Source organism: Trachurus japonicus, chromosome 3 (assembly GCF_045865225.1).
Source record: "Trachurus japonicus isolate A0001 chromosome 3, Traja_1.0".
NCBI lineage: Eukaryota > Metazoa > Chordata > Actinopteri > Carangiformes > Carangidae > Trachurus > Trachurus japonicus.
The window spans coordinates 11,837,518-11,863,208 of record NC_140909.1 but is presented as its reverse complement, the minus strand read 5'-3'; the positions used below and the strand labels follow the sequence as shown (position 1 = coordinate 11,863,208).

Sequence of the window (25,691 nt, the reverse complement as noted above, 5' to 3'; positions counted from 1 at the left end):
AGGTGGATTCATGTCTCAGAAACTTCCTGTACTTTAACAGTTATTAATGTGAATGACACTTCCTTTCGCTATTATGACCAAACAGGAAAAACAAACATCTGATCAATTCTTGTTTATTAATGTATTTCAAGTAGTTCAATAGAAATTATATTTTTGCACAGAACCTTTGCAAATTTAGTAAAATTTCCAAAGTAAGCAGAGTCGGAAACAGAACAAAAAAAAAGTAAACAAAACAAAAACAAAAAAAACACACACACAGAGGAAACATTAAAATCAGACAGCAGTACTGAATCTGTCATTTTGGATTCTCAGTTCACGACTTACACGTCAGTGCACATTTTCTCAACATCACAGAAAAATGAAAGAAAGTACATTTTCCCAGAGAGTATCAATGCAAAACACTCACCACTGTCCACATCATACTACAGCAACAACAAGCATAACAAAGATTCAGCAAAGCTGCACAAACACGCACACACACACACGCGCACACACACAAAGAAAAAGCTTTTAAATTTGCAATGAAAGAAAAGAGAAAGCTCTACCAGTAGCACCGAAAAGACAAACAAAATCAGCAACACAAGCAACAGAGGATTGTTCAGTAGCAAACACACAAATTACTAGTTTGGTTGAGGGGAACACAACATAAGCTCTGCATGTTCCCGTTTAGGAGAAAAGGATGAAGGCATTTCACTGTCAGGGAGGAAAGCTGTTTGCTGTTGAGCGCTGTTACACTCTGCATAGAATCTATCTGATCGACATCCTCGCACTTCACACAGAAAAACACTGCAGAGCCGCGGCTGTGCTCGATACAACTCTTCTTCAAGGGCAAAAAAGAAAAAAAAATCATCTATCTGCTCCATCTTTGCACCACCAAGTTGTTCCCTCTCAAAAGAACTTCAATAAACTGTACACATACATTTCTATATTTGACAGTAACTCTTGATAGTCTGCTCTCTCATGCTTCTGTCAGCGAAGTTGACCTTGGTTTCATCAGGCAGAAGACAAGTGAGAAAGTCAAACTAACCCGAAGCAGAGCTGGACAGGGATATATCATTAATAGAAAGACAATCTGGAAACAAATTTGTGTCATATAAGAAAGAAATATAAGAAAACTTGTGTTTAGTTATACAATATTCTGTGCGTTTGTCAATCACACCCTGACATTTCACATGAGTATCATACACTGCCATGCCCTAAAGTCCCATCATCACTGGACTGCAAACGCTGCCAACTCATGCATCGCTCTAGCCAATGTAAAGATCACTGACTATATTCCACTAATTTCAGTCACGCTGTTCTGAGTAGGCACATATTTAATGCAACAACATAAACCAACATGATGAAACAAGGATGACAAAGTTCCTTGAGAAAATCCTAATCAGTAGGAAAAGAAAGGACGAAACAGAAGAGAAGAAGAGCGGTGGATGGCTGAGACATAGTGATTGTTCGCTCTGGTAAATGTCTGTTAACAACAACAGCAGCAACGCAACAATAAAATAAGGATCTTTAGTTCCCTCCCCACCCCCGGTTGATTCAATCTTCCAAATATACAAATAACCTGAACTGCAAATAAAAATCTATAAAAAGCAAAAATCCACAATCACATTACAACCAGACGGGTTCATTCATCTGGCTACAGAGGCCGAGAGGATCTAACTGCTTTTCAGTGGTTTTAACAGGCTGTAATCATTTCCTCTAACAACTGCACAAGTGTGTGAAAATCCAAAAAGGTGTGATACAATCAGGTTTATAGAAAGCTATTATCTCACCATTTATTTCAGCCCCAGACTATAGACCATTATGTAAACGTAGCTGCAAAATAATACCACAATAGGAAATATATATAGATATATATATGTCCAAAAAAAACAAAACAATTTCTCCTCCAAAGCCCTCCATCTAATAATAGATGATACTATAATCTGATTAGGATAATTTATCTACATTCTCTTCATACAATCTGCACTCGGCGTCCCACAGCAGCTAACGCGAACTCTTCTCTACACACATCAGCCAGGAGGGACTTTACCCTGAAATATACATGCAGCCATTTTTTTTACCCCCACCTAATACACTTGTTTGCTGTTGTTTTAGTAATCCTGAGAAAGTGAACAGTAAATCATCTTCATCGTAAAGAAAATCAATTTAATTTGAAACAGAAAAGAAAGCATCTGAAGCATCTGTACAACTACACACTAAAAAGCTTCAGCTTCAGAAATAAAAAGCTTCAGGTTTGATGTTTTTTTTATTTAAAATGATCTAATTAAATTGGCAAAAACAAGAGTTTTCTCCCAAGACAAAGTCTGTGTTTGTTTTTGATTGGCAGCAAAAACCCATGTGAACTGCAGTCCTGCTATTGTGCTGGTGATGGCAGCACTAGGAGGAAGAACAGGAAATAAAAAGGTTGCACAGATGAAGGACAGAGGAGGGCAACTCAAATACAAGGCTGCTTCTCTCTCCTCTACTCTTTGAATAGAAAAAAAAGCTATCAAAGAAAGAAAACAGATTAAGACCACATACCAGAGATCAGTGAATTTCTCCTCCTGTCCCTCCTTGGAAAAGTTATTTATTTCCTATAAAAGCTGTGTGAACCGCTGCTAAACTGGCTCTTAGAGCAGAGGTGCTGAGTGAGTTTGTTAGGCCTGGGACAACGTCCAGGCTTTGTCCAGTGAAATTGTTTCAGTTGCAAGTTCTTTGAATTTTGCAATATGTGGTATTAAAGGTAACTCTTTGGAGTGAAGTGCTCCCATTGTAGGCACTAGGAAGAACCAAGGCAAAGAGCAGAGCAGAGTCTCAGCGTCTCATCTGTCCCATCTGATAGTTCTCTCTGTACTGACGCTGCTGACGCTGGCCCTGCGCCTGCTGGTGTCCCTGCTGTCTTCTCCGTTTCAGTGTACCTACGGGACATCAACACCGCAGTTAGGGTCAAAATTGGGGACAACACATACTAAAATATTTCACTCAATGTACCTATTAAACCAAATGCATGTATTAAGCATATATGACATCCTGTACCTGGCAGGGGCTTTGGTGGGGGCAGTTTGGGGTTGCTGCTGGGGGTGTGGACGCTGCAGATCTTGATGAAGCCCGCCATTAGCATAATAAGAGCGATGCCCATCAGCAGCACTGCCCACCAGTGATCCTGGATAACACATGACAGATTAAATGATATCCCACTAAAGCACTATACAAACATCTTATGTTACGTACATGTTTTTTATGTCACTGTGGTCACCAGACAGGAGAGAGTTACTGCTTTCACTGTACAGCTCACACTCACCACTATCCACTCTGCAATATTCTCATAGAGCTCTGCGTTGAAGATGGCTTTCTTTAGCCTTGCCAGAGGGCCATCGGCGTCCACCAGGCGACACCTCATGAACACATCGCAGTAGCCCTTAAAGTCGTTGCAAGGTGAGCCGGGCTGCAGTGTCGTCACCTTCTTGTTGAAGAATTTGGCCCATCCCTCTGAACCGGTGCTGCTGCAGGTGCTGGGGTTCACTGAGGGGAGGACGAGAGGGGATGATCTTTAATATACTGTCAGTTCTTTATCTTAAATAGTACAGTCACTAATGTATTTTCCAGATGAATTTTACTCCTGTGACTCAGAATATTGATTCATGACTTTCAGGCAGCCACTTACTTTTTTCCATGCAGCACACATGGCAGAGCTCAGCTGCCTCATCCTTGCCCTCTTCGCTGGCACAGGTGCAAACCTCAAGACCATACTTTGAACAAATGGAACCAGAGCACACCTGGTCCAAAGAAGCAGAGAGTGGGAAATAACATTTCAAAAACACAATCTTAAAAGCTGCAAATAGATACTGATCAGAAAGTTGGGAAACTAAAACTAACGTACCCCGTTGATGCAGACTTGTGTTTCTGAATGGCAGGAGGTGAAGTTTTCCTTTGGTGCTGAGGTAGGACACTGAGCAGTGGCTCCATTGCATGTGCCCTCAAAGGCACACTCTGACTCAGGTCTGCACACGTCTGTGCCCTTGAAAGTGCACTGTGCTGAGCAACATGGGCCTTGAGTGGGACTGTGGAAAAAAAATAGACAAATATACAATCAAACAATCAATAACGCTACAGTTTTAACAGCACTTATTTGTGCTTATTAGAAGTTGTTTATTATTATTCGTAGGATAAAACCCCCTTGAGTTGTCACAACTCATTTTCGAGGGGGTCCTACACACATCATATCAAGATATAACACAACTCAGCACAATACAATAAAAGGAAACAAAACAATACAATAAAAGACAAGTTGCAACCAAAGTTTGAACGGATGTTCAATAAGATATGGTGACAGAGTCAACAAAAGCATGAACAAGTTGTTTCAAGATTGGAAGACAGGGTTAGATTAGAGCAGTTTAGAGATGGAGAAGATCTAATACACACAGGAAAGTGATTCCAATCATTTGGTCCTTTAAAATAAATGCTTTTCTACCGGTTGATTTACTAGTATGTGGAACTGAAAAATAGGGATGAGTAATTCTTTCACAAACCACAGGACCGTACAAAGAACTGCTAATCACATCTGACCTGCAGATTTTGCCTGGTTTGAGTTTGCACTTCTTGCCCTGCTCTTCATTGGCACTGTAGCAGCAGGTGTCCTGACACTGGTCACTGTAGCCGCAGTCGCACTCTTCTCCAGGTTCCACTAATGCATTGCCGCAGATAGGCTGACCAGACTCTGTACACACAGACCAGACACAATAGCATTAGAACAGAATCTCTCCATTTCACACAAACAGAAACAAATAACTTTATAAAAGAGAAATTACCAACAAAGCAGTCGTCTCTCTTCTTCAGCAGAACCGCACTTATATTGCGGATGCTGCAGATGGAGAACTTGTTATTGTTTTGCTTGTCCCCAGATGTGGCTCTGGCGTACATGATGTAGTTGCCCTTTTCTTTCATGTCCTGTACCTTTGACTCTCCTGGGGTGCATTCGCTGCCAGAGTCATGCTGGGCAAAGTCAAGGAGAGATGGGAGAGAGAGACTTGAGACAGAGCTACACACAATATGCTGCATGGCTCGACAGGAAGTGGTTAAAGTCATAGTACTTACAGGAGAGCCAAAGTTGTGCCCAACCTCATGAGCAAAGGTGATGTGTGAGACTTTGGGAGGGACATGGGAGGCGTAGTTCTGCACAGTGATGATACCAGTGTTCAGAGACTTCTTCTTTCCATCAGAATACAATTTGTTCTTCTCACAGATGCCCCCAGAGCTTCCTGTGACAAAAAATATGAAAATATTATCAAACAAGGCAAGTTATTTTTTATTATAACAAGAAGTAAATTCACAGTCGCAGATTTTTTGCTGTGTTGTAAGATGTCAACACGTAGGCGGCTTGAGCATTTGAAACCTGCTGCCAGATGCCGTATCAGGGTAAACATGAACACGATTATGCACAATATACAACACATCACAACTGCACACAGGGCAGGGAGACAGAGCGACCTGCCGGTGCCGGTAGCTGCTCCTGACGAGGACAACAGCAGGTGTCACTGTTCCACGGTTCACAGAGAACAAAGTTAATGAACTCCTACACACAAGATAAAAATCACCGAATCACAAACTACAACTACTAAGTTCAATTGATGGAACGAGTTATCACTCAAGTCTCTGTGGTGTCAGTTAACTTAAACCACAGTGTTCTTCATGCATGAGGATTTGAAGTGAATGTATGTTTTTACAGAGCTATAAAACCTGTCCTGTTAGACAGAACACCGGTCAGTGTCAACGACTCCGATGCTGCAGAATATTTTGTTTGAAATCGTCTAACCACTTGTTACTTTTTCTACACTATGAATTATTTGAAATCACAAGGCTGAGAACAAAATAAGATTCAAATAATCCACTTGCTCACAGTCAACAATACACATTCCTGCAGTGTTGCTGCTTTTCCCATGATCCATACACACAGTGATTAGCAACTTCAGAGGCAGCTTTCTAGCCACAAAGCAGCACGAGATCGAGGCACTTAAAACAATAAACAATGCATCAATTATGTGCAACTGTGAATGAGCATGACCATGCATTTTTATGTTTGTATGTGTGTTTGTTCTTTCACAGTTGTACATGTTCTGTTTATGTAGCTGGCCAAATCAAATAAGACACGCATTAGTTGTGCTTCACTAGTATCCCTGATGGCTTTTTGTTCTTGACTCTCTTTGTTCAAATATTCACCCCACAGCTCGCTGCAACCCATCTCTTACCCTCGATCGATTCTTCCAGCTTACAGCTTTTCTAATTTGCCAGTATTGATTGTGTGAGTTTGTGGCTGTATTCTTCAGGCTGAGATGGTGGCGGCTGGATGTAGGCAGAGGAACGGGAAGGAGAGCCCATCACAGCCATAATTCATACATGCTGTGTTTGTGAGAGTCACTTTATATAAGATTCTCAGGAATCATTATAAACAGATTCCGGGCATATACTGTATGACCAAATATCAAAGTCATAATAACACAACTATGTCGTTCACAACAAATTTACCTCCTCAAATACATTAGAGGGATATTTCAACATTTTGGCAAATTCACCCATTGCCATAATTCTTATAGTCTCAGCAGTAGGTTCATTACCTTTAATTGTCAGTGCAAGTGCGATGGAGGCATATGGTATTTCTCGGTTTCACTCATCAAACTCATCAAATACACAATCCAACAACTCCAAAACGCTCTCATGGACAAGTTGGGACCTGCACATTCACCACGCTATGAGATAATAATGTAACATTACGAGACAGTTATGTTCGTAAATACATAACCGGAACTACATTCCTAACACGGCTGCTCGGCAGAGTGATTTCAAAAGCGCAAGTAGTTCCAAGTATTTGCTTCATGTGTCGTAATGTTAGATGATTATACGTTATTATCTCATAGCGTGGTGAATGTGCAGGTCACAACTTGTCCACGAGAGCATTTTGAAGTTGTTGGATTGTGTATTTGATGAGTTTGATGGAGGAAACCCGGAAATACCATATGCCGCTGTTGCGTCGTGAATATCTGCCCCTCCGATCGAAAAACAGCTTGCACCGACAATTAAAGGTAACAAACCTACTGCTGTGACTATAGGGATTATGGCAATGGGCAAATTTGCCAAAATGTTGAAATACCCCTTTAATACTACTAAACAGTTTGCATGCTCTATACTCTAGGACGCACACTACTGATAATGAAGCATCCTCTGTGCCCCATTTCCACCTTGATTTGTTTTATGACCAACTGTCAACATGAGATATGTGCAGAAGTTTGCCACTTCCATGCACTCCAGCTGATTATTGCAGCAGCACAAGGCTATTAAAGCTCTCTTTTTACTCTTACATAGATGCCATAGATGTTTGTGGTGTGATACATATCACCCCTGGAACCTCTGTCTGAAAGCTTATATTTAGGTTCATACCATGGATAACACCAAACAACAAAAATAACAATATTACTTTGTGAATTTTTAAAGCAAGGCCATGATCTCTCGAGAAAAAACTAGAGATCCTGATGAACAACACAAAGAAAAATTGCTGACATAACCTAACAACTTTAAAACGTTTACCGTTAGCTGTGCTTTCAATTATTTAGGAATGTGTGTGTGTGTGTGTGTGTGGTACCACATTGGTAATGCAATGACAAGAGATGGTGTAAGGCTTATCAGGGTCTGCTGGGGTTAACAGAGACACAGTCCTATCTGAGATTTGTTCATTATTTAAAGGAACATCAATAACGCGATAACAGAGGAAGGTTTGACCTACTGACATTTCAGCCTGTGTTCATTCTGTTCGTTCATTCTGCTCACCACAACAATACTGCTGAGGATGCTGAGATCAGGGATTTCAGTGAAAAACTGATCTAAACTGAGCAGCAAAAGTTGAAGACACCTCACGATTGCATGCCTCCACCAACCGGTCAATTTACAGGACATTCGGCTACAACCTCCCCCACCCGAGTTACATCACAGAAAAATAGCCAGAAGTGTTTTTGTTGAATATAAGGTCACTGTAAAGGTCACCGTGAAGTTGAACCTCCAATCAAAGTAAAATGTCATCACCTCATTATTTTATCCTATCAGACATCCGTGTTAAATTGTGATAATTAGCATGTAAATTCATGAGTCGTGTATTTTGTCATACATGTCTTCACACTCTGGGGGACAACCTGAAGGAAGTCCCTGTGCTACAAAGCAGCCAAACTGGTTTATAAATGCCACATAGGATCACCTCTAGGGCTGTGTGCATGTGTGTGCATGTGTGTGTGTTGCACAGACCTGAAGGGGCTCCAACCCAAGCCAAGCCAAGAACACCATCATCAAAGTCCCTGTCGGTGAAGACGTACGCCAGGCAGTACTCATCGTGGTTCTGCTCAGAGTTGAGCTCTAGAAACTTCTCCACTCCGATGTTGGCAAAGCGGAAAGGATTGCTTCTGTCCTTCTCATCAATAGTGGTATTTATCTGAAAGGGCCAGGAGGGAATAATCAGATGGAGTAGTGGATTGAGCTTCAAGAATCTAAAAGGTCTTTGGTGACAAGTATTCACACTGAGGAAAACACATCTACACCAGAAATGTGGTGGTGAACAGACACCGCTCCACTCGAAATATTCGCAGCTCACCCTGATCCTTTTCACCATGAAGCTGATGGTTCGGATGCCCAAGAAGTCTGTGGCCTGGTAAATGGAGTCGATGGCTCTTACATGACTTGAGATCTGAGGAGAAAGCAAAGAGGTAAAGATTACTTGGAATGTGAGAAACGACAATTCATGGTAGCTCTTGCTTCTGTTATTTCCAATTCACTGAAGATATTAACATTAACAACATTGCTGACTAATAACTACTGACAGTTAAAAAAAAAATCAGCTCAGTATTTTCTGAGCGATTCTTTGAGGGAGAAAACAGAGCCTGGGCAGATAAATAATTGAGCAACTGGTAATAATTAAAGTAGAGCAGAAGGAGGCGAAAGAGCCTCTAAACTCAAGTCATGTTACTGTGAGGCTGCATACCTGGGCAATGACCGCTTCTCTTGAGCCGTAGTATTTGAAGAACAGGTGGTCCGTCTGGATGAATAGCTGGCAGGTGTTTTTCTCTTTCCCAGCCGCCCTCTTCCTCCTCAGAATGACAGGACCATGGGAGCCGTCCTCATCCACCACACTGCTTACACCCTGTACAAAAACACCCAACAATGGTCAAGACCACACAGGAAAAAGTTGGAGTGAAGGTGAAGTAGTCAAACACTGAGTGGAGTAAAAAAGAAGGTTAATCCTATCCCTGGATGAATACAGCGAGTCATTTTCTCTTACGATAGATGGCTCTTATTATGCGAGGCATTACAGTGTGGTTAAATAGTGTCTGATGAATTTTCAGCGTGGAGAAGAAAAGACTTTCTGCTCTGATGACTCTGCACAGACAGAAAAGGGTTTTGTATTGTATTACGCTTTACACAACAACAATCTACTGCCATATTTAAACAGGCTGGGCGAGGCCTCAACATCTCTAACAATCTCTAATAAACTGCTGCATCTATTCTAACTAGAAATACCACCTTAAGTTGTATGCCTGTGCCAACCTGCTCAATTGCAGGAATTATGGTCACAGCCATCCCTTCCTGAGTCTAAGTACTTAATAACGCTAATTATCAGAAGAGTTTTTTTTAGATTATGATGCAATAATCATCCATCTTTGACCTTTTGAGTGTGAACTATCATTGCTTCATCATTTATCTTGTTAATTTGTGTGGCATTATGTGATAATTAAACATATATCTGGTTTACAAGAGGGAACAGACATCACTGGCTGTCACCACCACAGTGGTATGAAGACACACACATGCCCATACTGTTATTGTAAGGAAGTTTGGATATGACATCAGGTCTTTCTAATCTCATAAGCCTTGTTCATCATCAGTGTCTTTAATTACGAGCTGCGAGGAGGGGGAGGGTTTTTTTGTTGGCACTTACTTTAGCCGGCTCTTCTGTTGCTGATGTCTGTAACTTCCTCATCCTCTCAAACACTGAGTGGTCAGCACAGCCGCCCTCTGAGCCATACTTATGGGGATAATCTGTCAGATACGGAGAGAGATAAGGGAGTGATCGTGAACGGCTTACACTGCATCATGGATCTCTTTAGGGTCATGTTTGTGGTGGGCTGAAGGAGGTGAATCAGGGTGGGTCCAGTGGCAGGAGAAGCTGGATGAGCAATAGGATTTCTAGGAAGAAAATGACTAACCAGCAAATCAAGTGTTTTTCATCTTCCCTCTCCTCCTTTCTCACAGTATTTTCAATCACAATCTCCATTACTTTCATATCTAGACAGAGCACTGCGTACAGAAGGACTCCATTCTTGTTTTCACATTAATATTACATAAATCAGCAACATTTGAATCTGTCTGTCTCCCACTACAGTACAGTCTGTGTGCTTCGGCAGCAGCCTTTGTAGTATCACAAAAACAAAAAGGGATTAGCCAGTTACAATCCACAATCTCAGTTCAGCACTGGCCACACCCACACAGCAACGCCACATCAAATAATGTGTGACTCACCGTTTCCCAACATCATTGAAAAAGCAGTTTCAGGGACAGAAGGAATCAATGAACAGACAGGTGGCGATGAATCAACAATATTTGGGCTTATTAATTTAAGAAAACAGAGTTTTATATCCCTAATTGTGTAAGGCAACCAGCCGATGCAACCTGCTGCTACATATTTATTAAGAAAAGTAAGATTTACCAGCAGCCAAAATGCCTAATCACCTGAACAATAATGACTAAGTGTCATTTAGTATTAGGGATGGGCATTTCGACTAATTTTCTAACCGAGTAACCTAACCTGGTGTTACCCGGGTAACCGATTACTGTAATAAAAAATAAAATGACGTCATGTCTGACGGACAGAGCGCAGCCGGTGCATAAATGCGCTCTGTCCGTCAGACAGTCCGCATTACTGACACACAGCGTCGTCACGCACAATGTCAGGTGGATAATAAGAGTAGAGATGGAGTTTAAGATGCACATACGGGGCAGATGTGCATCTTTATGCCGGGGAATAAATGCGCTGCATGCGCTCTGAGCGCTGAGTGCAGCGCTGAGTGCAGCGCATTTATGCCGCGGCTGCTACGGAGGAGAAAACTTTTTTTTTCTTTTCTTTTTTAAATCATTAGCGGTGCTTATTTATTAGTCCACACTACACATGTTGGTGCCTTCGGTCCTCTCTGCCTCGCATCGTTTCAGGAAATAACAGGGAAGGTTTCAGAGTGTTTGTAAAGTGAAAGTATATTTTCTACCAGACTTGAGACCTGTCGTCTCCCTCCCGACGGCGTACGTCGCCGAGGGAGGGAGGGAGAATTATTGTAAAAGGTTTGAAAGTCCAAGGCTCGATCCAAAAACGCTTTTACACAGCAGAAAATCACGTTGCTTGATCCGAAACTGTTTAACACTACAAAAAGCCGAACCAGGGCATGATAATGTAGTCTGATCCGACACTAGATTGCGCTCTGACGTGCCGTTTTTTTTAATCCTCGGGTACCCGAGTAATAAATTCATAACCGAGTAGCAGATTGCTACTCGAGTACTCGAGTACCCGGGTAACCGTGCACATCCCTATTTAGTATTGTGTCTTTATAAGCCTGATAAGAGTCAGCACTGCAGCCAAAGAGCCAAATCACTTGAACAATAATGACCAAGTGTTTTAAATAAATTTAAAAGGGCTGATGAACAAAATGAGTTTAAAAATTTAGCAAGGCCTGCAAATCAATGTGTCCTTATGATGTTAGTTTCGATCGATGGATGACTTGCCTCTGAGCAACTTGTATTTGCAAAACCCGTGATCCCATTGAGAGCAGTGCAGGGCATCAGGCCGAATGTCTCTCAGCCACTGATGGTTCATTCATTAAAGAGAACAGGCCGATGCTGCTTACTAAACTGACGGGAGGACACACACTGAAACAACGCATTCAACCTCTGACAATGTGTTTCCAATCTTTACAGAGAAAGCCAGCTTTGTCTCCTAGTGAATGCCATCTGATTCAACAGCTGATCAAAAGGCTCTTACAATTTGGACAGAAGTAGAAAAAAAAAGTTCAAAGAAAACCCAGGAAGCTCACACTGTCCACAAAACTATTACATTTGATATCTTAAAACTCATTTAAATGTATGAAAAAGCAGCAGTTCACAGTAGTGGGTGTAGTGTTAGATGAAACTTTGCCATGTTCCTCTCCCTTTATTTCTCACATTTCTCCTCCAACACCCAGCAGAACAAACTGCAGTGAATATTAGGATCCAGATCCAGGGTGGGGTTCATATCAGACCCACTGCCTGTGAACTAAATGCATTTGTTTGAAATAGTGAGTCTCAAGTCTCTGGTTTGAGTTTTCACTTGTGCCATGTTGGCTTGCTGAGAACTTCTCTGTTGGTTGTAGTCTGACCTTTAGCAATGGCTATGAGTCACGCCTCTGCTGTGTCGTGCAGCAATCCTGTCGTCAGTATAAATACTGACCATCTTGTCTGTGACCCACGACCCAGAGCCAAATCCTGCTGCTGACAGTCTGTTAGATGTAACCTCTTCTCCAATCTTGTCATGCTAGTCTAACCACCAGCTCTTTACCTCAAAACATTTCTCACACCAACACATGAGCCCTATTACTCATAATGCAACAAGCAGCATTTCCTCCCAAAATGATATTTTCTAAGTATTCAGTTTCTGTTTTAATAGCTTTCAACATAAAAGCTGATTCATTTTACTTACTGATGTCATCCTCATGATAGATGACGGAGTGGTAGGGCACATCCTTGTCCTGTAGATACCTCTCTGAGGGTTCAACATAGTATGTTCCTTGGTGTGTCTTGATGAAGCCCTCAAAGCGTCCATTGACCACAGAGCCATGGGTCAGTGTGCCCTTTTCACCTGAAAGACACAACAGAGAGGATGAGCTCATTTTTTCAGCTAAAGGCCAAAGTAACCTTGTTCTATGCTGACTTTACAAAGAAACACATCCGGTCTGAATATCCAAGCAGCTTAAAGACTGATGTGATCTGTTCAATAAGCTTCTTCAGGCACAGAAACGATTTAGACGAAAAACACTGAATGCAAGCGCTCAATCCAAACATTCTCTGATATTACAATAAAGACAATTTCTTGCAGCAAAATTAATAAGAAGTGTAGCTTCCAAAATTTCTGGAAATCTATAAAATGTAAACAATGCAGCATGACAAACAATCAAGCACACACAAGATATCATAAAATCGATGTTGAAAAAACTAAACGCTGAATATAAATCACGTTTAATTAGTTTAAGGGCTTCGTATGGGTCTCCACTCCACAGCTATGCTTTTTTCAGCTTGGAAATCTGTGAGAAGAGATTAAGGAAATTTATTATCAAGGCCCCACCCTTGATAAAAAAAGAAACATAAATCCGTCTCTAGTCTTGCTGTTTCATCCACCCCCACACACACACACACACTTTTCACAACAAGGAAAACATGGTTGTTTTTTTCTCTCGTCCATTTGAACTCTGCAGGACACAGGCAGCAGGAAGACATGCCGGAAGGGAGGGCAGTGAGCAGAAAGAAGAACAGGGAGAAAGGTTTTTCTCTCTCTCTCGCTCTCTCTCTGAGTTGCAGAGATGATGTAGGGCATAATGTATGAATGATTGAATGTGAGGTGGTGGCACTGACAGTCAACGTAATTGAAAAATGAACCCCATAATTGGATTAAACATGTTTCCCGTTTTGAAAATGCACCTCTTTCCAGGATGTGCTCTGCATTGCAACTTACCAAAGAGCTCTCCACTATAAATATGTGACGTATCAGTCGGCGTCTCTTCTCCCGACACTTCAATTATGAGATCTGGAGAAAACAGAGTTGTATCCCTCTTCATCCGCAAGTTAAAATGTCTAAAAGAGAAGAAAATGAGAAAATGTGTTGTTAGCAAAATATCATCAAGGTTGTAGCTACTTTGATACGCTGATGTAGGCAACATGATACAAACTCCCACTGACAGATCGACGCTTAAACTCTAAACCATGACGCTGTTAATATCGCACACTCAACACAGAGCTTCGGTGTAAAGAACAGCACGGAGGAGGCTTGGCAGGAAAAGCAGCATTTACACATTTTCAGTGCTGTTGTGCTGCTTGGTGCTCGGTGCTGCTGTGCTCGGTGAGTCAGAAGAATTATGTCATGAGGAAAACCACATGAATACTTGCGCACACCCATAGAACATTTTTTTTGTAATCCTTGCTTTCACTTTAACAAGATGCCTAAGACAAAAATGCATCACATGAGCTGCACATGAGCCACTTGCACCCGAGAAACCCATGCAGTGATGCAGTGGGTACTTCAGAGGAGAACTCCCCCAACATGATCACATGGCTTGGTCTCAAGGTGGGAAGGCTCTGCCAGATGACTCAAATGCTCACATTATTATCTTACTGAATTGTAGCCCTCTTGTTTTCTAAGATAAGACAGTTTCAGGCAGGGATTAGCATGTGTAATAAGCATATATCAAGTCTAGTCTGTGCCCCTGAGTTCTAATCATTTGGGTTAAGCTCCAAAGGCACGAGATCATCCAGTGCCCTGAACACAACATCAATTCATTTGTTGTGGCTATGTTTTTCAAAATACCTCAGCCTGTAACTGAGGTTTTGGTCTCCAAGCTCAAAATGAGTCAATCTGATGGCATCAGTGAGGTTATTTTCTCAGACTTTGGAAAACATGTGTCACACCCACGGAGGATTTAATACAAATGTTTTTTAAAGGGGGTGAGTAGTTGACTTAAATGTGTGTGAAATCTGAAAAATGCCATTTTAAACCATCTGTTGTTGTTTTGGACAGACCCAGAAAAAATTGACAGATGTTTCTCCCCTATGAAACTCAGGCACACTTCAAATTATTAACTAATCTGATGTGATGTATGGGCAGGTGTGTCCTGGAGGATGAAAAAACACTGAGGATGAACAGGGAGAATTACACTACTTCAAAACATTAGAAGAGCAAAACAATGAGAAACATGAGCACAGGAGAGACACAGGTAAGTGTGGGGTGGGGGAATAGAGTTTGTGCTTGGAAAAAGTTTTGGGAGGATGAGATAAGCAAATGACGTTGTGAAGGTCAAACACAGACCAGGATTTCCTTCTCCAGGATGACTCCTTGTCCTGCACCAGCCCTCTGTTTTCCACACACACAGAATCAAGTGGATGGGCCATTTCAAATCAAGCCATGGGAAAGAAAAAGAAGAAGGAAAGGGGGTTGAACCAAGGGGCAGTTGTCGGTCTGAGAAGTGAAGCTCACTTCCGCGTTCAAAAAACTGCAATCCTCTCGGCTGCCACTGGGGGCTGGTGTCAGAAAGCAGCATTCTCCATAGACCCCCATGTTAAAATCGCCGATTTTACATCCTCAATAAACATGATCAAAGCCTGGTGTCATCACGTTTATTGGTCTCAACCGATATTTTCTCCCCCCGCACACACTCTGAGAGGGGTGAACTTTTTTGAACTCTACCGTTTTACTATTATTAGGTTAAAATTCTCGCATAAATTAGGGCGTGGAAAAGTTGAGTGACAAGTCCGGAGACAGCTACCGGCAGTTAGCTCCTTTGCTAAAGCTTTGGTTGGTTGCTTCGAGGCCAGTGGGCGGGTTCTCGGCCGGTTGACCCGTTGAGTTACCGCCTCTCCTCCAAATATGTAAGGTAGACGCCCACCAAAATCCAACATGGCGCTGTTCAGGCCGCCATATTTGAAAACCAATGGGTGACGTCACGGATGCTACGTCCATGTTTTTTACAGTCTATGGGTTGAACACAAAAATGAACGGTGAACTGTGGAGAAGAGACTATGGTCACTTAATTTTCTTCTGCTTATTATTCACTCTAGTACACTCACTACAGCTCATACTGGCCTATTCCCACGGCCTCTACAATAACCAGTATGATCCTATGACTTCATCTATGCCTCATGAAAAGCTCAGTCAACCCATGATGCCATGCTGGTCTCTGCTGAATATGAATCCATAAATGGATATTCCAGTTACCCTTCAGCGTCTGTATTGTCAATGATTTGCAGAGCATTTTGATAGCACCCATGATTGATTTTGCACTGTCCTCAAAGGTATTTCAATACATATTTTGGACAGAGAATGATTTCAGACTGGGAAAGACACACATTTACAGTATTTGATTTAAAACGTTATGGTGCAACTTTGTCATGTTTAACCACCAGCTTCCTTGTCCACAACATGTGCATATAACTGAAAACCATAGATACACCAACATATCCCCAATCCTTCAAACATCATCTTGCTTGCATCTAAAAAATAAGAATCACGAAATAAATAAAGAAAAACACTGTATCATGTCCCAGACAAAAATAAAGTTGCTGACAAACTTTCAACAACAACAGACAGGAGGAGAGAAGTCTGGGGATCAAGTCTGTACTACTCATCTCAGCGAAGCAGCTGACTATTAAATTATTCAGACATATCTCAAATGCTGAACATAGTAACTCAAGCATCTGACAGTCATACACTTTGCTGGGTAAGCAGGCTAGCTCAAAGAAAGACAGCGATATCAAGTTGTGTCCACAGTAATGGTATGACTACAAAGGAGGCAATATATCCTACATTATATGTATAAAATATTTAATGTTTTATATCACAGAAAAACATCCAGATGTCAAGGACAATGATGTTACAAAAAAACATTATGGCCATGATTCAAGAATTCAGAATTTAATTATAACTAAATGTAAACACAAATGCCTCATGATGGGACAGGAAAAGGGAAATGATTAATTGATAACATTTTATTCAAAAGGTCAATGGTCAACATTACTGTGACTTTGCAAGCCATTACTCACAGCTGGAACTCAGAGACAGGAGGTTAGACTGTGAGCATGCTTCACATTCGGTCAGATACTGAACCGTCTGGAGGAGACACTAATCTTGGTATTGACCTTGAAAGACTGTTGTGATTGTACAGATGCTCTAGTCTGTCCTGTCAGTTTAAAAACATGAGTGAAGCATCCATGGTTTAGAATGAGTCGCTTATCTGCAGCAACAACTGCACTGTCTATTCTTCACTTCACTATCAACACATACGTAAAAGAAATCTGACTCTGTTTCTTGTTTCTGTCAGTCGTTTTACACACTAATACAGTAGACATCTAGCAGGACAGAGAAAACAAGTTGCATTAGTGTTATTTATTCAAATACATACATAAAAAAATTTAATGAAATAACTTACAACCTTTTATAAAATCCCCTCACAGTCTTCACTATCATGACCCTGGACAGACATGGATATAAATTGCGATCTGGCTGGTTGGCAGGGCTGTAAATCATAAGGCCATAATTCTTGTTCCTGTTTAATTATGAAGCACTAGAAGCTCCACATGCTCCAGACAAGAAGATAGAAATCACACATTCATAAGCGGCTAATGTATGTTTGGTATTAGGAGTTTTTACAGACAACATAGATCGCTATCGAGCCCAGATACAACATACTGTAAACAGACTTTATCTCAAGGGAGGGCATATTTGCTTGTGAACAAGGATGAGCCCTAAAGATTTATCCAGAAGTGTCTGGAAAGCCTGACACTAAAATGAACTGTGAATTGTGTCACTTCCACCAGCAGTGGATTAAGCCAATGGCTGACTACTTTTTTGGCACCTCTTTCCGTAAAGAAGCCCTCCACAGAGACAACTGCCTGCCCTGCCTCGTTCTGTCACCTGATCCAGCCACAAATATGTGAGTGGGCATACACAAGTAAGCTTTTCTCTTGTTACAACAAACCTCCACAGTAACACACAGCCCTGCTCTCACAGAACAGACTGTGTTTGCACAGACTGCACACACACATGTAAACATGATGGATTCAGTGGAAGATAAACAGAATAAAACACAAGCTTTATGACCACTGGCTTCTGTTTCTCTTAAAACTAATTATTGAAAACACAGTTGCTAATGTACAGTATAATCTCAGTAACAACACAAAAAAGGCAAACGCCTTGGGACAACAAAGGTAAATGAATGAAATCACGTAAGCAGCACAGTTAGCTTGTATGAAGGAATATACTGAGTCCACCCATGATGCTGCAGACAACTGGATCGTTTACAACTAGGAGCTAATAATGTGAAGCTAAACATCCTTAGTCTACAACAACATAAACTCATATTAATGAAAATTCACAGAAGACAAAAGTAGCAGTCATGCTACATTACAGCCACAGGGACTGTTACGTTAATAAGTAACTAGCAAAAGTGAGGCAGCATTTCCTTAAACAATGTTTTAACTGTTCCTAGATCTCGCACTGTGCACAATTTATCTTTTAAATGAACTGGACTTATTCTACACTGCCTTACCCGTGTCCCTGCATCTTATTATCTGTGCATTGCTGCTACTTTCTTACTCTGCTTGGGCATCGTTTAGAGTTTATTGACAGCAAACATGCTGCAGGTCCATCTCCGATTCAACCTGTCCACACACTGAGAATGGCCATGCTCTATGACTCTGTGATTACCTCACATTTCCAGGCAGGGCCAGCTGTTTCTCAAAGGCCAGCAATGGCAGGAAAAAGCAAGAAAGCACAGGAAAGGGATCTGTTGGACAGATAACTCGCAACAGACACGCTTTGTGAAGAGGAAAACAAGGGGAGCTGGCTGAGAAAACAGTATTTCTGAGGTAAATTATTGTTGCACTCTTCAATTTGGCAAAAAAAGAAAAAGGAAGTGGGGAAATCATAGAGGTTTCCCGTGAACTGGACTGTAAACATAAATAAGTGTTTGTGTTTGTGTGTGTGTGTGTGTGTGTGTGTGTAAATTGAAGGTAGCACAAAGGAAACTTCTATTGTTTCTGAGTTACGGCAAGCCAGCTTGTCAACATTTTCTATGTCATGTGTTGAAGCACTGTGCAGCCCTAAGCTGGGGTCTAGTGAGGGAAAGACAAGTATGACTCAGTGTTTCCCTGGAGTTCATATCATATTTTGAACTCTGCCTTTCATTCCTTGAAGCATTTACAGTGCTATGAATAAAAAGTCTTCTTCCCCTTTACATGGTAAAAATGAAACTGCAAATCAGCTGTTGCATTCAATGTCATCGTTTTAATGAATAGAATCATACGATGACTGTTACACAGCATCTGCAAAATGCACAGGTGTGGAAGAGCAATGTGACAGAATAGGAAGTTTACACACTGCCTGCATTTATTTACTTGGTTCGGCATTGCAAGTAATTTATGTGCAATTGTTTTTTCTCACACACGCTCTGCTGCAGCCAGCTGTCGTTATTACCAAGTGACAAGAACTCAGCTGATCCAAATCTGAAAATATTTCAACTGGGCTTGGAGTCGTCTGTTTCCAAAACATGCGTGGCACCGCTGTGCTCAGACAACCTGGCCTCTGACTAGAGACAGATCATTTAAAAATGACATGTCGTGACAAACTGTTGAGAAGAGACAGGAAGAGCTCAGAAAGAGCACATGGGGACACCTTTACACGTCTGTGGTTAAATCAGCTTTCACACTTCTTGTGTAATGCAAAGACAATGATATATACTTTCTCAGAATTGGTGATTTTGTGCTGAGGTTTTATGTACAATAATATTCAACATATGTACAACATGCAAGACCATGCTCAAAACTCACCTTTTTAAATTTGCTTTTAATATATAATTTTGTGTGTTTTATATTGTTTTATTGCTGTTTTTAAATTGTATTTCACTGACTTCGCTCTATTTTATGATTTTTTAAGTGTAAAGTGTCTTTGAGCATTTGTAAAAGTGCTTACAAATAAAATGTATTATTATTATTTTATTAATTTTGCCTTTCAAACTGTTCTTTTATAACCAGATGGTTCAATGAGGAAATAGCACAACTGAGCCATAAATTCCTCCAATGCCTTATCGAATGGCATTGGAGGAACTCAATAACCATTCATTCAGTTTCATTGCCTGCTAATCATTAATGTAAAAGGAATATAATGTAATCTTGTGTTGATGGCATAGTAACTATAGTAAACACAACAAGCCCAGCCCACCATAGGTCAAGGTAAAAACAAACATGACAAGATAATCCTCCATTAAATTATTGGAAAATAATTAACAGAATAAAGATTCAGAATAAGCAGGTGCTTTATTTCTGTTTTCTGTAAAACTACTGCAGGATTCTGTGTTAACAACCAGAGTGCATGGAGAAGGACAAAGTGTGAAACAAAAAATGTGGGTGGCGTGGCACACTGTGAAGTTACATTGGAGGACAGAAAGAGAACGATAAGTGGATAAGTGGATTTTGTGTGTTTGCACTCAAACTCACCTTCCATGCGCATGGAAGTCCAGGTGCACAGTCCTGTCGTGCGGAGAGAGAGCTCTCTTGGCTCTCTGGTGACTGTTGTGCAAGGCTTCTGTGTCATATGACAAACCCTCATAATGGCGAATATATTTGTTCAAGCGGTTCTCAAACTGACCTGAAAGACAAATAAGTTGCTCATCAATATTTGGCAGAAAGGCAGAAAAGCCACATTTTGTGTTGGTATTTTAATGATTCTTACATAGAATATGACAGACACAATGGATCGATATTACAAAGAAAGTGGTATCTTAATGGTAAAACAATGAATGAATCACTTCATGTCTTAATCGATGGAGTGAGTTGTGTCACACCTATAGACCTAAATAAATATCCACAAATGCAACAGTCATTTTAATGAGTCAAAGTGTTAAAAAATGTGTTACTAATAACATTAATGATGGCTCTGATTCATAATGTATTCAAACATGGACAAGAACAGTACCAGCATCCTAAGGTGCAATCTAAACATCATATATTTCATTAACCACTGAGATATCAGAGTGTCCTCATGGTGATGTCTTACGGAGCAAGGTCGAGAAACAAGTGATGACTCTCCTCGACCGTGGCCAGCTATAGTACAACCTGTCACTCACTAGATATGCTTAACAGGCTTACTCAGCTTTCTGGGGTGACCCCACAGAGGTAATCCTGCCGGCTTTTTATACTGACCATTTTCTTTGTTCTTTTCACAAAGACAAAGAAAGCGGTCCGTTTAAAGCACAAGTGAGGAGCATGTGATGACCATCAGGTGACTGAGGTTCTGTTTCAGTAGTACTGTATGTCATTGTGTGAGCTCACTGGCTGAGTTCGCTGCAGGCTGTTCAAATGCTAATCTACATTCCAAGACAAGGCAGAACGGTGCTAGCAAAATATCAGTCTGCAGTTTTGGGTTATAAAAAGAAAAATGGCTAGTCAACCAACAAAATGAGCCTTTGGTTCTCTAACAAGGACTCAACTTCAAAAGCTAGGACTAGCACTGAGCTCTAAGCTCTAGTAGTGAGAGACCATACAGAGACTCCCACAGGCCAAAGAGGGATAATATGGGTGCTTCCCTGAATTCTTACACTGCACTCTTCATCACTGTAGGGCTCCATGTGGTGGGAGTCATGACTCCTCAGAAGGGAGAGGCTGTACCAGGCTAGTAGCAACTTGTCCGTGAATGTACGGAGAAAATATTCCAACAATCGGCTTCTTGAGCCTTTCTTTGTCAATGAGAATAATGACAGCAAAATAAAACTGGACAAACAACGAGCTTGGCAAAAACACAGAAGTTGTTTCGCGGTTTAGTAGAGCAGGTAGGAAGTGAGGGAGTAATTAATCATCGAATAGGTTGATTTTGTACAAAAGCAAACACTGGCAGCTCAGACTGCCCTGATATGCCGTCTCACTTCTCAGTGGACCGTGGCAACTCCATTAATATACATAATTTGACAGCACAAGGCTAAATTATAAACAGCTGGTTATTTGCATAATAACTTGGCACCACATCTGACATTTTTAGGATGCTATAATATTTCAGCTCACATTAAAAAAATAAAGAAACAAATATATCATATAAAAGAAAGTAGCCACAGTTTAATTTGCTGCTCACTTTAAGTGCCTTTAAACATATGTATGTGTGTGCGTGAGCACTTTGTTTGGAAATTTAAATATCATATTCTGGTTTCAGATACCTGAATAAGCCTTGGTCTCAGTTTTTAGAAATGTCAATATCCTTGAATGTGCCAAAACACCCTACAGAGTCATCTCTTCTACAAGAGCAGTATGTGGGGCAATACCACCGGCTGTGAAGTGATGGAGACTTAATCAGATGACACACCTTGACAATCAGACACCTGGAGTGATAGAATCATCAATGAGCTATGCAAACTAGTTCATACTCTTCCCGTGGAAATGTCACACCCTGAATATGATCAAAACTACAACATAAAATATGCTTATAAAGACAGGTAGCTACACACGCAAACCAACAACAACAAAAAAAACATTTATTTGCCCACAGCTATTATAGACATAAAAAAAAACAGCTGTCACACAGTTGACTGACACATCCGTTAATACAGAGGCAGATTTAAGACAACAACAAAACCTGAATTATTGATAAGATGACTGCGAGGTTAACGAGGCCAGTTAAGTCTAAACTCTGGGAAGCAACGACAGCATCCAGGTGGCTGAGAGGTTGAGATGCTGACCATGAACCACAAAGTCCACCACTGGGCTCTGATGACCACTTTACGTTATTAACTCAAACTGAGAAACAAACTATATTATGAACTCATGGAGACCCTGGATCTTTCATACTCTACCTCTCAACTATATGGTTCAGTTGGTGTTATATTTCTCACCGGATTGAGAGGCAGCATTTACGCAGAGTGGCCACCACTGCAGGCCCTGGACCTCAAATAAACCTTATCATTGACAGCAACACATCAATCCTCCTTTGTTTGGTCCTAGATTACCTCATCAAAGGGTAGTAGCTGAAATTCCTGGGTAGACAGCAAAACTGAGAAAAATCTGGCAGTCAATTTCGCCATAAAGGCATTGTCATCATGATTTCAGAGCAATCTGTTTCAGCCAGGAGTGCCCCAGTGAAGCGTGAAGTGCAATTCTTGACAGAGAGGAAATCGCTGACAGGAACAGAGGAGGTGGTAACAGCATGGATCACAACTGATCTGAGCCTTGAGGGGTATTACCATACATGCTGGGTGATAGCAGGCTAACAAACAAGTCATGCATCAGAAACCCCGCAGCTCACCGCAACCTAAATGTCTCTTCTATCTTACAGCATCGGAAAATAACACGTACAATAAGGGGTTGGCTGTGACCTGTAAACAGACCAAGTAACAGCAGTCATTGATAACCTTTCACAGAAACACCAACTTCCTCAGACATACTTTCCAGTCTAAGCACACACATATTTCTCTAATAGTCTTGTCATCTTAATCACATTTTTAGAGCAGCGTTTAGTTTCATGGAAGGAGTAAAAAGCCTTTGAAGCCATTTTGGCTGAGATCAGGACATCTATTGTCCCAGCTGTCCTATCTCTTGAGAGACTAGAAACAATTTCTCTCTGTTTTCATGCACTCAGCCCTGTGGGTGCGTCTGACACACTTCAAATCAAAGATGTACCGTAAAAGTAGAGTAAAGGAAGGCTTACTCAAAGTTCACAAAGTACGGCAGTAGAACTTGCTCAGGTTGCTGATCTGTTTCAATCAAGGCTTGTACAAGGAAGGGTTTAAACACTCCATGTTACTTTGTGGATGAACACACAAAAGGGTAAGCAACAGGAAACTGGGGTAAAAAGAAAAAAAATATTTTGACTTTTTTATGAAAAGCAGTCAAATTTACATGCACCAGTGATCACCAAGGATCATAAAGAGGAGCATAGTGGTAACTGAAGAAGATTAGTTATGTAGTAGTGCAGTAGAACTAGTATAGTTATTTCCACAATACTGCAGTTGTTTCAAGGTTTATAAGAGGATGTGGGAGCATAATGAATTGCTGCCTTTAATTACTATCTTTTATTCAAGCCATTTCCTTGTATTTGCCCAAATCTGTTTCTGGATACAGTTTACATCAGCCCCATAGTAGATGACTCCACTATTAGACCATAACAATTCCTCAGCAATAAGCATTATATTCTCAACATCTGACAAGACAGCCACTAGCTATATTCAAGTTGAACTGATTTACTTGCATATTCATAATTACACAACAATGAACCTGTGCTCGGCTTTATGACTCATATTGACCTACTGAGGCCCGGAAACTATGATAAACTTCAAGGGATCCTACGATCTGAACTTCGACAACAATTACTGCAATAAACGCATTTTATTACTCATCCCTCGTAGAAAGTAGGAAACAGTTGACCAGCAGCTAGAAATTGGGCGCGTTTCGCATAACATAAATGTACAGCAGCAACTTCCAGTAAGGGTGTGTTACAGCTGAGCTCAGCGGAGTTGCTATATTTTTTACAGTATTTTTAGCTTACATAGCCTACTGCAGATAGATAGAGTAGCTGTCAAACGTCACAGCAGCGGATCATATCCTGTATCTGCATAGGAACCAGCCTTATCCACACTCACTGTCTTTTCCGGGGCGAACAGACGTAACTAGTGTTGTAGTCAAGACCAAGACCAGCAAAACTAGGACAGGAGGCATGAGGAGGTCGAGACCCAGCCCGAGAACGAGACCAAACCAATGCAAGACCATTTTCAAGACCATTACTGTATTCAGTGCCAGTATTCATAATAATCAATTGGCTGGATATTAAAAATTATTCCTCAGCTCAAAAGAAAAGATCATTTTATATAAAATCTATACCATATTTTAATAGAAACAAAGTTTAGACTGAACAGAGCAACACAGTACACAACCTGCTAAATGCCTTTCCCACTTTCGATACTAGTGCAACCAAGTTACACGAGCCTATACTTTTGTAGAACAATTTTAATTATCTGAAAGTTATTGAATTATATCTAATAAATCAAAGTGAGCGAGTGACAGAGAGAGAGACATTTGTGGTTAACAAAAAAAGGGGGGGCACACTGACTGCAGCTGTGGTCTTGACAAGTGGTGTGGCCTGCATTGTTTGTAGTGGGTAGGTGGCTACACTGTATCACTAGTTAGATAGTTTTGTTGTAGGGGGAAAATAAATACTAAAATATTAACTATTAACGCCATTTTAGTGGATATACCTGAGTATCATAGAGACTACTACACCACTGGTCTTGAGAAAAAAGCCCGAGTCTAGCTCGACAGAGACCGAGACAAGACCTCGGAAATGGTGTTAAAAGGTAACACACACAGGTGAACCGAGTCTGTTGGCTTCATCCTCGCGCGGCTGTCTGTGACGTTTTGTTTGAAGACGGTTAGCGTCGTTACGTTAGTTCAACAGTCAGTTAACTGTCATTAAAACACACACACACATACGGGCGGTTCACCTGTGTCTCCCAAGGGGGAAGATAAATAATGTTAACCGACGTCCCCCGGCCTGTCTACCCCAGCCTGTGTGTAACTTACACATCGTTAACCCGTAAACACCAGAGTTATGTCATTAGCCACCTAGCTAGCAAGTTACAGGCAGCCAACAACAGGAGTAGCTACAACTGCCTGATCCGATAAGCGCCAAGCTCCGCTGACGGTCACTCAACACTTTCTTCTCCGTCGCTGTGTGTCAAACTTACCTGTAATATCTTGTAGGAGGCAAAAAATTAAAATTAAACTGGCAAATATCATATCGAAAAAAATCCCCCAGCAGCCGTGTAACGTAAGTAAGCCCAGTAAAGTCAGCAAAGAGCGACCGAGGCAGGCGGCGGGTAACGCTGATTGCCTCTTGTTTCGTTTTCGTTCACTTAAAGGTG

At 41.1% G+C, this 25,691-nt stretch overlaps 1 protein-coding gene across 1 annotated transcript; it reads right to left on the bottom strand.

Moving 5' to 3' along the window:
- Window positions 1–99: 99 nt before the first annotated feature.
- Window positions 100–25,691, bottom strand: adam10a (ADAM metallopeptidase domain 10a). Its single transcript, XM_085761758.1, has 16 exons — window positions 25,515–25,691; window positions 20,290–20,440; window positions 13,763–13,881; window positions 12,734–12,892; window positions 9,953–10,053; window positions 8,999–9,157; window positions 8,612–8,704; window positions 8,269–8,452; window positions 5,077–5,240; window positions 4,791–4,974; window positions 4,549–4,699; window positions 3,863–4,043; window positions 3,647–3,758; window positions 3,284–3,504; window positions 3,019–3,145; window positions 100–2,900 (listed from the first exon to the last, which is right to left on the bottom strand). The coding sequence occupies exons 1-16, from the start codon at window positions 25,564–25,566 to the stop codon at window positions 2,797–2,799; spliced, it is 2,262 nt and encodes a 753-aa protein (XP_085617884.1). The 5' UTR covers window positions 25,567–25,691; the 3' UTR covers window positions 100–2,796.

Excerpts from the sequence above, each read along its gene's own strand:
- adam10a (XM_085761758.1), bottom strand. The coding sequence starts at position 25,566 with ATGATATTTGCCAGTTTAATTTTAATTTTTTGCCTCCTACAAGATATT. Across the intron at positions 20,441-25,514 it reads CCTCCTACAAGATATTACAG|GTCAGTTTGAGAACCGCTTG; the intron begins GTAAGTTTGACA and ends TTTGTCTTTCAG. Across the intron at positions 9,158-9,952 it reads CAACAGAAGAGCCGGCTAAA|GGTGTAAGCAGTGTGGTGGA; the intron begins GTAAGTGCCAAC and ends GTTTTTGTACAG.